Below are 13513 nucleotides of genomic sequence, written 5' to 3' on the forward strand. Positions count from 1 at the left end.
TCGTCCATTGAAATATTATTCTCCTTCCTCTTTCTTCTGCTATCCACACCATTGCCACCCAACTTTTGATTTTACCCTCTTTTTTGTTTGCTTCTAGGCTTCTTAATGACACCCAGTAGGAAGCTCACACATGGTTAAGACTCAGCCCTGTTAATGGTCTGGAGACCAAGGGGGCACCTGGCTTAGCCACATGCCTCACTCACCTCTACACAGTTACCCTTCTTTCTGTAATTTTGAGCATAGCCATCAGATACAATTTTCCTTGACTAATTAAATTAATTAAACTGCTCTTCTCTGATTACCCACTGGCTTCTAACTAACTTCCATGTCAGAATTTGGCTGCTCTAGACCTTTTACTGTCCTGCGCAGCCAGCACCAACCCTACTAAGTTCAGTAGCTTTCTTCTGACCCCTGTCCCTCCACCCTGCCAACATGCATTGTAGCCTAACTGAATATAAATAAGATCATGGTAAAAATATAAGTTGAGGTACATACACTGAATTTTTTCTGTCTCTTCCTAGCCCCCAACCCGTCCCAAACTGTATCTTTGTTCTTATGAATTCCTCTGTTTCAATGCAAGGTACTTGGTGTAAGGTTGAAGATCAGTAAACATGTATTGGATGAATAGAACCTTCTTTGATACCTTCAACTGTAAGGGATTTTTCTTTCCTCTGCTTCCTCATTACAGTTTTATCCAGAGAAATTTCTCTGGACTTCATGAAAGGATGCTAGCAAGGCTTTGCCAATAATGTTGCTATTCAGAACAATTGTTACATATTGTGGGAGTTACACACTAAAATGTTGGAAGGGCGATGAGAATATGAGGCTCCTTTTCCATCATTTGACAATGCCAATCTACCACAGCATGACTCCAAGGAAGAGAAAGTTTTACATCATTCCCATCAATCGAAAGAAGGTTATGATTTCTAGTCCTGAGATCATGTTTGTTTCATTTTGACAGGTTTAACTCCAAAGGACTTTCTAAAACATGAACATTTAGATGCCCCAAACTAAAAGAACCATATGGTTTCTTTGATTCAGAAATTGTTTACTATCAACCTGATTGGATTAACTCCTCATTTAAATGGAATCTGTGAAATCAAAGCTTTTACTATAAAATGGATACAGTTCTCTTACAGGAAAGGGCATGAGAAAGAGGTGTTGTTGTTGTTGTTGTTTAATTATTTTACCATGACTCCAAGGGCATGCATTCCTACTCTCCCTGTCAATAAGAATTCAGGAAAAAAAAACAAATGAGAAGAAAAGCTATTGGAGTGTTGTAATGGAATACTGATAGCAGCAAGAAATAACAGAATGGTGGTGAGGGAAGAGAAAACTGATATAGGAACTAATAAACTTAGCAGTCAAGAATCTTTCAGAGCTTGGGTAAATACACTTACTCTTCATATACAATAGTTGGCTTTCATAAAGGAAAGCACTGGAATATAGGAAAGTATTATGAGGGCTTTGAGTATTAATCTAAGTAACTTTCTAGACTTCAGTGTCTGTATCAGTAAAATTAAGGAGTTGAAGAAGTAGGATATAAATGATTAACAATTAATCCCTTCCAAGTCTTCACATCTGGAGTTTGTGGTGATTTTTTTTATTAAGCTGTAAAAGAATTAGTTATGTTTCAATATGATCTGTTTAAGAAAATAAGTATGAAATTTTAGATTGACTTCAATTCAAGTAATCTACTCATACCAGTTCTGAAAAATAAAATATTTCTATATGTTATTTAAGTAGAACCCAGAGGTAAGTGATCTTTGACTCTCAAGAGTCATAAGTGCTAGATCTGTGTCTAGTTTTAGTGTCCTCTGGAGGAGATCTAATCCAATGCCTCTGTTATTTTATAAGAAGGGTGCCTTTGTCCATTTGTGCTGCTATAACAAAATCTTGGAGCCTGGGTAGCTTATTTCTCATAGAAATTTATTTCTTACAGTTCTGGAGGCTGGGAAGTCCAAGATCAAGGTGCTGGCAGATTCAGTGTCTAGTGAGGGCCTGATTTCTGGTTCACTTGTGGCCCTTCCCTGCTGTGTCCTCACACAGTGGAAGAGGTGATGGTCTCTGGAGTCTCTTATGAATGCACTAATTTCAGTATGAGGACTCTGCCCTTGTGACCTAAGCACTTCCCGAAGGCTTCACTTCCTAATTCCATCACCTTGGGCATTAAGATTTCAACATATAAATTTCGGGGTACACAAACATTTAGACTGCAACAAAAGGAAATGAAGTCCTAGAGAGGTTGACATCCTGGAGAGCCCAGGTCTAAGCTACAAAGAAAGTACATCAGTGCTAGGATTAGATTCAAGTTTTATTTTTGAACTTTCAGTTCAAGGATCTTACTACCATAACATGTAACATTCTAAGAATGGGATAATATAGCAATCAATCTCAGAGGCATCCTAACTTACTTTGTGAATTTATTTCTTCATTCATTGTCATTAAACAAGCATTCATTAAGTGATTGCTATGTGTATAGTAGTATAAGAGCCCATATTTTAGTCTAAGTATTTACTAGGAGTCTGCACACACACACACACACACACACACACACACACACACACACGTGCTTGTGCATCCTAACACTGTGAATCACAAAATCTTAGGTTGTACATTTGGTTTGGGCCTTAGTCTTCATCTCAGCCCTGAATATGACCACTTCTAGGACAAGCACATCTAAAGTCTCCCAAGCCAATAAATATCTATTTTAGATTGGATAATTCTAAACCCTTTTTATAACCCTTGTATATTCACCCTCATTTTCTCTGCATTCTGCTTTTGGCTTAACCTAGGTCTATTTTTCTACAGTTTTAAAAATTTTTTCTTCTTCTAGGGGAAGAACAATCATGTCAGCAGCCCTCTGAGAATTTCTCATATTCATCAAGTTACCCTAAAGCTTTAGCTATAACCAGTATAGTAAACATTATTCTGGTCCTTCAGCATAGATATTAATTGATTAGGACCAAAAAGGACCTTAGAGACCATCTAATTCAACTACTTGGTTTTACTGATGGACCCCTGGAACCCAGAGAGAAGTAAATGACTCAAATTATCTATCCAGTCAGTGTTAGATCTACCCTTTGAACCTTGGCCTCCTGACAGTTACTCAAGATTCTTACCATGGCACCAACTGCCCCTGAATTCTCTTTTTATGAACACTGCTGACCTAGTTTTACTTTATCACTTACCTCTTCCTCAAGTAATATAACCCATAGAATTTCTTGGTTACCCATTGTCAGTAAATAGTTAATTTCACTGAGCCCAAGGCCCTGGAAACTTCTGGGAGGCAGCCAGGTGAGCAAAGAGAACAGATAAAGGCAGCACCTGCCGATGGGTTTGGAACAGCCTGGGGATATGGAGAAAATGTAAACACATTCTGCAAATCTTATTGTCTGACTCTGTGCCAGCGTCTTTTGGGTTCTTGTCATGGAAAATATTTTGTCTGAGGTCATTCAATGAGCAAAGAAGCATTGAATACCATCCAGGGTGCCAACTCAGTCCCCCCTTTTGTGCAGATTAAATAAGCAAGGGACTAACATTTCATGGGCCTAGAAAGCCCGCCTTTCAACAATACAAGCTGAAAGGAGACATTAAGAAAATATATTGTGTTGTTCTGAACTGCTGTCTCCCCTTCGCTGCCCTCCCTCCTCCCCTCACCACCTCCCTCTGTTTGCTCACCCATACTTACAAGCGCACGCCCTGCATTTAGAGCAAGAGTTAATGTCTGTGCTTCCTCATAAATCTTGCTTTGGTGCCTTAAGCTATGTTTTTAATTCTGTGGTGGAGCTTTGAGATTTGAGACGTGTAGAAAGGAGGGGGCAACTGACGGAGGTAATCATGGAAGCTGCCATTTCTCCTTCCAGGAGCCTGGCATCTTCATTCAGCTCTTCTAATAGGTAGTTTAATGCCTCCTCCCGGAATCCATGAAAGCCAGGATGGACAGAGAGTGGAAAGTCAAAGGAAAGGAAGTTGGCTATATTATGCTACAAAAAGGATGTGTATCTTCTGTCCAAAGGAAGAAGAATGTGTGGAATGAGCAAAATAACCCAGGCAGTTGACTGGCTGGCCTATTATTCTAGTTTAGCTAAAAATGATTTCAAGGAAGGGACTCTTTCCCAATAAAAAGAGTTTTTTGTGTTATTGAAGAAAGTCTTAGTACTGTTCAACTTGGAGCTCCTTTCTGTGTTATTAAACCATATTTATTTTACATGATTGGTCCTTTGGCACTTCTACGGTGTATAAGGCAAGTCATCTTTTGGGATGTCATAATGGTTTAAAGTAGTAATTGCTTAGGTCTTCCACCCTGCCAACAATTGCATTTGAGTAGACTTCTGAGTCTGAGTCACTGAGTGGAACATGTAATTAACATGACTAAAGGAAGAACTCTGATCTGTGAAAATTCTGGTCTTCGGTGTATATATCTATAAAATGAAATAATTGGAAACACACTTCTAAGGGGCATTACAAGTCAGACAATCTAGGATACTAAAAATCTCCCACTCCTATATACCCGCTTCTTCCATTAAGTTCTTATTTGTCCTTATAGACCCCTTCCTCTACTTCTATACCAGTCTGTGAGATTTTGATGTTTACCAAAAGTGAAGAGTAAGAAGTGGGAATAGAGGCCAGATATGGCTGGTTTTCTTGAGGATAGAAAGTGGGAACAAAATAACTTATTATTGTAACAGAGTGAAATGCTCAACCTTTCTGACTCCATCTTATTCAGTCCTGCTTTTTTCCATGGCCTTCAGGTAAATAACTTCTTGCACATAGACAAGCTAATCATTGAAGGAATTCTGCTTGCAGCTTGAGTTTTACAAAAGTAACTCCTACCAGAAAGTACCTCTCCTGAGGAGATAAAAGAAATATGTATTGTTTATCAAAGATTTGCAGGTACCTCTGACTAGACTCATATCAACTAGGGTCAACAGACTAAACACAATCTTTCTTGGATCCCTGCTGGTACCCAGATATCTGCAGTTGTTAATCACCTCTTAACCCTTATATTTTCTCTTTCTTTGACATAAAACAAGCCTGAACTCTACTTTCTTAAGATGGATTTAAGCCACCATTAAATCTCCCATCATCTCAGTTGTTGCCTTCTTCATCAATAAATCCTTCCTTACTCAAAACTCTAATGTTTTGAGTTTTAGCCTTTTGAAGTACCAGGCACATGGACTGTAGACTAGTAAGACAGGGATAATGCTGTTACTCTTCCTCCTTTTTATTCTATTTCACTAGTAGCTCTTGACTTGGTGATCTGTTGAAGCCTGGTCAAATGCTTTATCTTATTTACTGTTAACTTCATCTATTTCTATCAGTGAGGTTTAAAAAATTGCTATGAAGTTCACATATTTTTACATTTTATTTAACAGTATGCAATAAGCATTATGGTACATGCTAGCACTCAATATTTGCTAGATGGCCAATGCCTTATAGCATACAAAACATTCTCTCATTCATTATCTTCTTATTTCTTGTAAAATTGTTGCTACCTGAAGATCAGAAAGCTGGTATGAAGTGCTCAAAGACAAAAAAGACAAACAACTAGTGTGGGCCTAAGACAGAGGTCTTGGTTGCCCAATAGAAGGCACAATGGTTCTTACCTACTGCAAGGTAGAATCTACGGAAAGAGGGTTCTATTGGGATGATTAAAGGAAGAATCCAAAGGATCCAATTCAAACAGTTTTCTTTGCTTAAAATTTGATGTTGTCTTTCTTTACCTGGGACTGTATCCACCCTTTGAAAACTTGACCATAATAGCTCTGTGGGAAAGACCCAGTCTTCTTACCCTGATGACATAACTTTTTAATTATTACCCCCTGATTTCTAGTAATACTTTATTTTCCTACAATCTCAGAATTGCTAATATTGAGTGTATATAAAAATTCAGAATTCCATTTGAGAGAGATTTTCTTTCTGACCTTTAGCTAGAATTCCTGAGCATGCATTTTGCCCACAAAAGGTGGCAGGCTCCTTAGGGCAATTCTTTTAACTCTGTGTCTAATTGGAAATAAGGCTGTGTTGTGTAATGGCAGGACCTTAACTTGGAATGTATGTTGTAACAATAGCCCAGAATGGTGAAAATATACCTAAATGAAGTTTTAGGAAACTATGTCTCTCGCTAGCTAATTCAGCTCTGTTTGTAGTGATGTTTTGGGAAATCCCTGGTCCTTTCTGAGTCAGTTTTCCTACTTCCAGAAAAAAAGACACTGGGTTATAGCTTCTAAGAGACTTTCTAGCTCTGGCATTCTATAGTTTATAAGCCTTAAACTACTATCCCTCCACATTGGCTGATGGGTGCTTTTACATGTTTGTGAAATAATGTGGTAGGTGCTAAAGTTGCCTAAAAGTGATGGGCAATAGTTAGTGTAGCCTTTGTAGCAGAGGATGTGTTCTGCTGGGGGAGGGGTGCTAATTTGATGCCTCTAAATTAAAGATATAACTCAGAGGCTTTTTATGGATCCCCCTGACTGGCTGAATGCTAGTAGTATTATAGCTGTATATACTACTCACAGAAGAATGAGGCATGGAATGTTAGCATATGGAGACATTCTAAGAATATTTGGGGAAAGTGAGATTTAGAAAAAGAAATAAGTTTGCTCCTGGTTACACAGCATTAAGTATCAAGACCGAGACTCTAACACTGGACTATCTGATGTCCTGTTCACTGCATTTTTACTCTACTTCACATGATTGCTCTCATGTAACACAAGTAATAGTTTAAAAAAATGTTGCTAGTCATAATGAAGTCCATATTCTCCACAGTTGCCCTAGTGACACTTGACAGAAGAGAGGATGATAGATTTTCATAGCACTCTGGTACTAAAGGCTTTTCTGAGAAGCAACACCTTAGTTTTACCTTTGGAGAGATTATTTAGTTCTAGATTTATCTTTCCATTTGTTACCTCTGGAGCTCACAAAAGGATTGGCTGAAATTGTATACTTAGAAGCATATTATATCTCTGAGAAAGGTCAGTGCCATACTCAAATTGATTGTCTGTTTAGAAATAGGGCTCCTCTTTAATATCATGCTTAAACTTCATTTGGGGTTTCCCTAAAATGAAATAATATAAAGTATACTTACCAGATAATATGTCTTGGCATATTTTCATCCCTTTTGGATAAAAGCAAAATTGTACCCAGTACATAAATTGACAAATGGATCAGTAAATAATTCTATTATACAAGCTGTTTTAATGCACTCAGACCAGATGCTCCATTAATCATCATGTATAGAATATTCACTGAGCTCTGGATTTATAACTAAGCCAGGAAAAAAATGAGGAAAAGTACAGGAGGTATGATAAAATATAGCAATGGAGAAGGTGAGGGGCTAGAAAGAGAACTTTAGAGGTATGTACAATATTTTCATTTTTTTCTCTCTTCTTTTTCTCTCTTTCTCTTTGTTTTTCTTTCCGGGCAAAGGACTAAGTATAAAAAAAGGTTAAGTGTCAGCTTTCATATGTAATCATCAAAAATCTGAAAATAGGGCAGCAGAACTTGCCAGTCTCTTTTCATACTTTCCTTTTGGAACCAGCCAAGTGGAAGAGGGGTGTTATATGCTTATGTGTGAGATGGTGTTTATACACATCTCTAAATGAATAAACATTCAGAAACCACAATAACATTCCCAAAGGAATCCTTCCTTAATACAGGAAGTCACAGCTTTGCAAAGAGACCACAAATTAAGCTCCAGTTTTTAATTCTAGATCCCAGGATTTAATTTCTAGAAGAAACAAGACCTCTGTGATGTTCCATGGTGCTCTTTAGAATCACAGCCACCTTAGTTTTAAAGCTTGTCAAATGCAAAGTTCCTGAGCTTGTCTTAGCATTCAGGGATCTCTTTGCAATCAGAGATGTCTAAAATCACTAACCATAAACTCTAATGGGCATGTGCAAAAGAAGAGGCCTCAGAAACTACAATTTTGTTATTTAATGTACCCATATTCCCCTGCCACAAATTCCCTCCCACCACTCTCAAGACAACTTTCTTTTGCGCTGCCCTTGGGTTTACCAGATGACCAGGCCAGGGTTCTACCAGACAGTGGCTGCATCCTACATGCTGTGGGTCAGGACTATGAATTTAGTGGGAAAGGGCAGAGAGAGTCTCCATAAGAGCTTTGACACATTTGTTGCTGAAATTTTGTTGGGTGGAATGTATGCAGAGAATAGAGAATTGTGAGATATAGAAGTTGAGGTTACAGAGTATTTTGAATTAGTTATCCAGCTTAAAGATCACATATATCTTCCTATTTGAGAACCCCAGATTTTTTTAGTTATTGCTTGTATTTTTGGCTCTGTGGAAATTTTTGTCATCTGTCTTTTTCTTTGAAATCATCTCCCAAAGTTTTCTGTTTCAGTTCCTGTCCCACCACCTTGACTCTTCCTTCTCCCTTTCTCTTTTAACCCGTACCATCAGAATGTTGTCATGAAATGAGTGGTCCATTGCCCAGCCCTGACATCTGTCCTGAATACCAGAATCCCATTTCCATTTCCAACTAGGCATCTTCACATAAATTCTCAGTCACACTTTGAATTCATCATTTCTGAATGCAAATCCATCCTTTTCTTCTAAGTTCTTTGGAACAATTCAACTAGTTGATAGTTAAGCCAGTTATCTCAGCAGCAATATAAAACCTTACTGATATATTCCATTCTTTTCCCACCCTTTCCTTTTTGCTTTAATCTAATGGAAATGGCTAATCCAAAGGAAAAATTTCTTTCTTGTAGGAGACAAGGAGAAGGACTTAGGATCTACTGGGGGAGTCTGGAGCAGCAATCTCTATTGTCCCGTTGGAACCCATGGTCCACTGAGGTACCTTATGCTACATTCACGGAGCATCCTGTGAGGTATACCAGTGAGAAGTTCCTTGAACTTTGCAAGGTAGGAAGCAGTTTGGAATTCACTCTTGGATTAGCTTTGTTGGTAAAGTTTTATGTTTCTAAAACATGTACAGTTAAAAAAATGATAAGATACAACCTGGGATTTATATAGATAAAAAGTAAAATAGGTTTATGTAAGTTTGTTAATAAAAAATGAAGCTGTATTATATATGAAAAAAACATAATATTTACAATAACCATACCATGATGTTTCTTCCTTGCTAATTTCTTAGCAAGAAAGTACAGTGTAATATTGTTTACAAATTGCAATATTTATGTTTGACTGACTGTGTTTATCACCCACAAGCTGCATATAATTTTCTATGTATAATTAAATTCTAATTATTTTATTCAGAAAAACATGAAATAGTGTGAAGTTTGAAGTATGGCTCTGTGGTCATATTTCATAAAAAAGCTCATAAGTAACTTTTCTCTTTGGGTCTTGGTAGTCTTATACCTGAACGGAAATAATGAAAAGTGACCTTCCTCCCAAACTCAATGGATCATTATAAAGTTAAATGAGATAATGTGTATAAAAGTGTTCTAAAAATGGTAAATCAGTTAACAATATTTTTATGTATTTAAATCTCATCTCCCCAAATAGATTTTAAATTTATTGGGGGCAGGGAGAATCCCTTTTCCTATTTCTTCTTCTTTCACAAGGAAACTTAAGCAGTACTAGTATACTACAACTAGTCTAAAATGGTTGAAACCATACATGCAGTGAAAAATCAAACTTCACATTTCCCACAAAACTAGATACACACATACAACTACAATTATAGGCCTAGGAATTCTTGCCTTCTCTCTCCTTTCTATCTTTACCTTTATGTGTTGGCATTCACTTCAAAATATCACAAGTCTTCATTTGGTATAAATTCAGACCATGATAATCTACATCTAAATTCTTCTGTGGTTAGATGACTTACTTTATATTTCTTGCATTATTTGAATATATTTAATTAATAAAATATACATGTAATGTATAAATAAATATTTTAAATTGATTAGTCCTGTACTCTAAAAAGGATTTGAGGAAAAATATATGTGATTCGAGACTGGTTGGATCTTTAGCCTTATTTATATACAGATGAAGTTGACTTGAATCCTTTTCTGATCTCAGGAAAAGTCAGTGGTCCTCTTTATGCAGTCATCCTCAGGAACCTATGGTCTCAAGTTTACCTCTGGCTCCAAGCTATTGCAGACACTAAATTAGTTCATTGTATGAATAATGTTTCTACTATTTCTGGAGCAGCAACCTCTATTGTCTCTATACGTCACAATTCTATTTTACAAAACCTTGACCCAAGCATCAACATTAGCCCCCAGCCTGACTCTTACTGTCTAAAGTCAACAAAACAAAACAAAATGAAAACAAATAAGAATAACGTAACACTTATACAAAGGCATTTGTGTGAAAGTAGACACACTGAAGGGTTTAGGGAGTTTATATCATAATAATGCCATAAACTTCAAATGAAATATCTCCTCCATGTTTTAAAAGACCTTATTAATGATAATGTTCTAATGCATTTCTCCATAATTCTTTCTTCCTCTATCTTGCTCTTCCCACACCACCAAATTCAGTTTTATTTTTTCTTAGTAATAACACAGTGTAGTTTATCTGTTCCTTTTTTAACACTTGTTATTCCAACACAAGAACTCAATAATGTAACTTTCCAAAGCCATTCTCCACCTTTAAAAGGAATCTAGTTCTAGCCTTTAATATAATATATATTTTGAATTAATAGTAATTGTATTTTATTATCATTCAAAATAATACCATCTTAATAAATTAATACCAATAATAACCTTCGTTATTACATCCATCACTTCTCTTGTCCCTTATACTTGGAGCATTAAATACTTATTCCTTGAGTGTCCTTTACTAGAAGAAATTTAGGGTGAATGATTAAAGAACAATTTCTATTAACTACAGAGAAATGCCACCACATTACTCTAATACCTGTTAGTACTTTGTTTTATTCTTTTACATATAAATACAATAAAATAATTTAAGGAGAATGATAAAACCTAAAATATCAAAAGGGGGCTGGAATAATTAAAATTTTCCCCAAGCCCTCCTATTAGCTAAAGCTGAAGGGGAAATTTGATGTTCTTATAGCTCTTGTTGGATAGAGGTAAGAACAACAGAGTGTGTGTGTGTGTGTGTGTGTGTGTGTGTCCACATCTATGGGTTTCAGCATGATGAATGGTCAGGTAGTTGGTTGGTTTTCATTCAATCAAACTTTGTGGATCTGTTAGATGTGTTGCTTTTAAGGCTTTTCTTTATTTTTCTTCCAAAGTATTTTTTTAATTCCTGGCAAGAGTCTGGTGCTCCCATTTGCCAAGCCATTTCTTAATTCAAAGACCACCCCAATCCCAACTCTGTAGGAAAATAAGTGATCTCCATCTAGGACATAAGATGATGAGTCTCTTATCCAAATCTTAGAGTCTTCATTTTTCTTTTGTTGTTGGTTTTATGTCACAGTATTATTTATGTTCAGAACATTTTCCCAGATTGGCTTTGATTAAGACTCAGTCATATTATACTAAAAGAATAAATAAGAAGAAAAGATAATTTTAGAGACACAATACCTTTTATAAGAACATTTTGGCATAACATGAGATGTTAAAAGGGTAAAATAAACTAGTTTTTCCATTCCCTTTATGAATAAAACAGGTAAAAATAAAAGAATATGGATAAAATTTTATAACTAAATCAAATACCTGAAACAATTTAATTTGACAAAACTATTATGGTCCAGGAAAGGGAATCATGGAGGGCTGAGTCACATGAAGCCAGAATCTTCAAATAATTTACAATATAATGGAGTAATTTCTTATGTAAAAATATCCAAATTTATTTTTACTCAAAATCTTTTTTTTCTGTAGATCTTTATTCAATAAATGTTTCCTGACACCTACAAAATGCAGGAGTTATGATTATTGTTAAGGGTATAGAAATCAATGGGATAAGATTCTCCCCTTTGTGGAATGCATTGCTTAATAGGGGAGGCAGAGAAAAATGCAGAGATTTTTAAATGAGTACCAGTTGGCTTAAACAGAAGTTTGGATGAAATGAAGAGGGGTGGAGGCATGTGCAGGTAAAAGGCATGTTCTTAGACAAAGAGTAATTCTATTTAGAGGGAGTTTGATCCTATATATTCATCATCATAATTTTATTGCTCAAAAAATATAGGGTAGGGCAAAATTAGTTTTGCAGTTGTTCATATGGAAAATAACACTGTAATTAATAAATAATAATATATGAGTAAACTCTGTGCTGTGTATTCATAGCTGTAAAACTATTTTGGCCCGCTCCGTAGGTAGATGGGATGAGCTTAAAGTAAGTTAGAGGCAGTAGGAATGGAGAGAAGATGAAGACATTTTGAGATATTCAGAATATAGAATCAATGGAAGAAGGTAACTGACAGGATATTTTAGGTGAAGAAGAGGCAGATTTCAAAGGTGACACATTTTCGGCCTAAGTAGATGGTGATTCCATTAATTTAAATGGGGGAAGCTAAAAGAAGAGTAGTTTTGGAGGTTCAGTTTAGGACCTGAATTTGAAATGTCCATGGAACATGGGGTAGAGTTTATTGTCCAACAGTTAGAAATTTAGGTCTAAAGCTCAGGAGAGAAAGCTGAGCTGGTGACAGAGGTTTCAGATTATACAACATCGAATCAAAGTTGAGTCATGGGGTTGATTGGCTAGGAAATTACCCTAGGAAAGAACCTTCATGGACACAAATGTCATTCAAATTCTAATTTATATTATCTTCTCATCTCACTGATCTAAAAAATCACAAAGTTACACAATAATATACCAAAATACATTCTTAAAAATCTATCTCACTACAGCATTTCTACATCTGGCAATTATGATGGACAAATGGTCTCTTTCCAGACATTGTTGCTTTTCCCTGAGCCTCCCTGACATTTTCCAATCTGCATGCACATACTTTGCATTATTCATATAAAATAGTTGTGAAAATATAAAATAATACTTTTTGGTATTGTTTATATTATTATAAGATGTAAACATAATCTCATATAATATTATATAATTATAATTTATGTTTATTATAGCTTGTATGTTTTCATGTAATTCACTAACAAAGCCTTGTGAGATGAGAACAGCTATCTGCATTTTAAAAATAAGAGTACCTAGTCTTGGCTAGGTAGCTAAGTTCATAAGAGCATCATCCTGATATACCAAGGTTGCAGGTTTGATCCCAGGTCAGGGCACATACAAGAATCAATCTATGAATGCATAAATAAGTGGAACAGCAAATCTCTCTCTCTTTCCCTCAAGTCAATAAATAAGAATAAAATAATAAAAATTAAAAAAATAAAAACCTACTTACTTAGAGTGATTGAGTTGACTAAGGTATTGCAATAAAATAGCTCTATTTCTACATCAAACAATTTGCTAATATGCAGACAAATGTATTTAAATTTGAAGGAACTCTTTGTGTGTTTTCATATTCATTGATGTGATATGATATAATGTCACATTACACATTATGACCAGTCTAAATTATCCTCCATTATTTCACTAACTTAACATTTGCAATTTCTAGCAGTATCTTCCCTCTTTTAATTATTGACTTGTTAGGCT

General features: G+C 35.8%; 1 protein-coding gene across 2 annotated transcripts in view; it reads left to right on the plus strand.

Moving 5' to 3' along the window:
- TPRG1 (tumor protein p63 regulated 1) overlaps positions 1 to 13513 on the plus strand; it is a 136641-nt gene that overhangs the window by 108625 nt on the left and 14503 nt on the right. For both annotated transcript variants that reach the window (XM_045850770.1, XM_045850768.1), the window contains exon 5: positions 8737 to 8890. In XM_045850770.1, the coding sequence (XP_045706726.1) occupies positions 8737 to 8890 (154 nt within the window). The remainder of the gene's footprint in view (positions 1 to 8736; positions 8891 to 13513) is intronic.

This window comes from Phyllostomus hastatus, unplaced genomic scaffold, assembly GCF_019186645.2.
Source record: "Phyllostomus hastatus isolate PE091 unplaced genomic scaffold, TTU_PhHast_1.1 phas_contig_86, whole genome shotgun sequence".
Classification (NCBI taxonomy): Eukaryota; Metazoa; Chordata; class Mammalia; order Chiroptera; family Phyllostomidae; genus Phyllostomus; species Phyllostomus hastatus.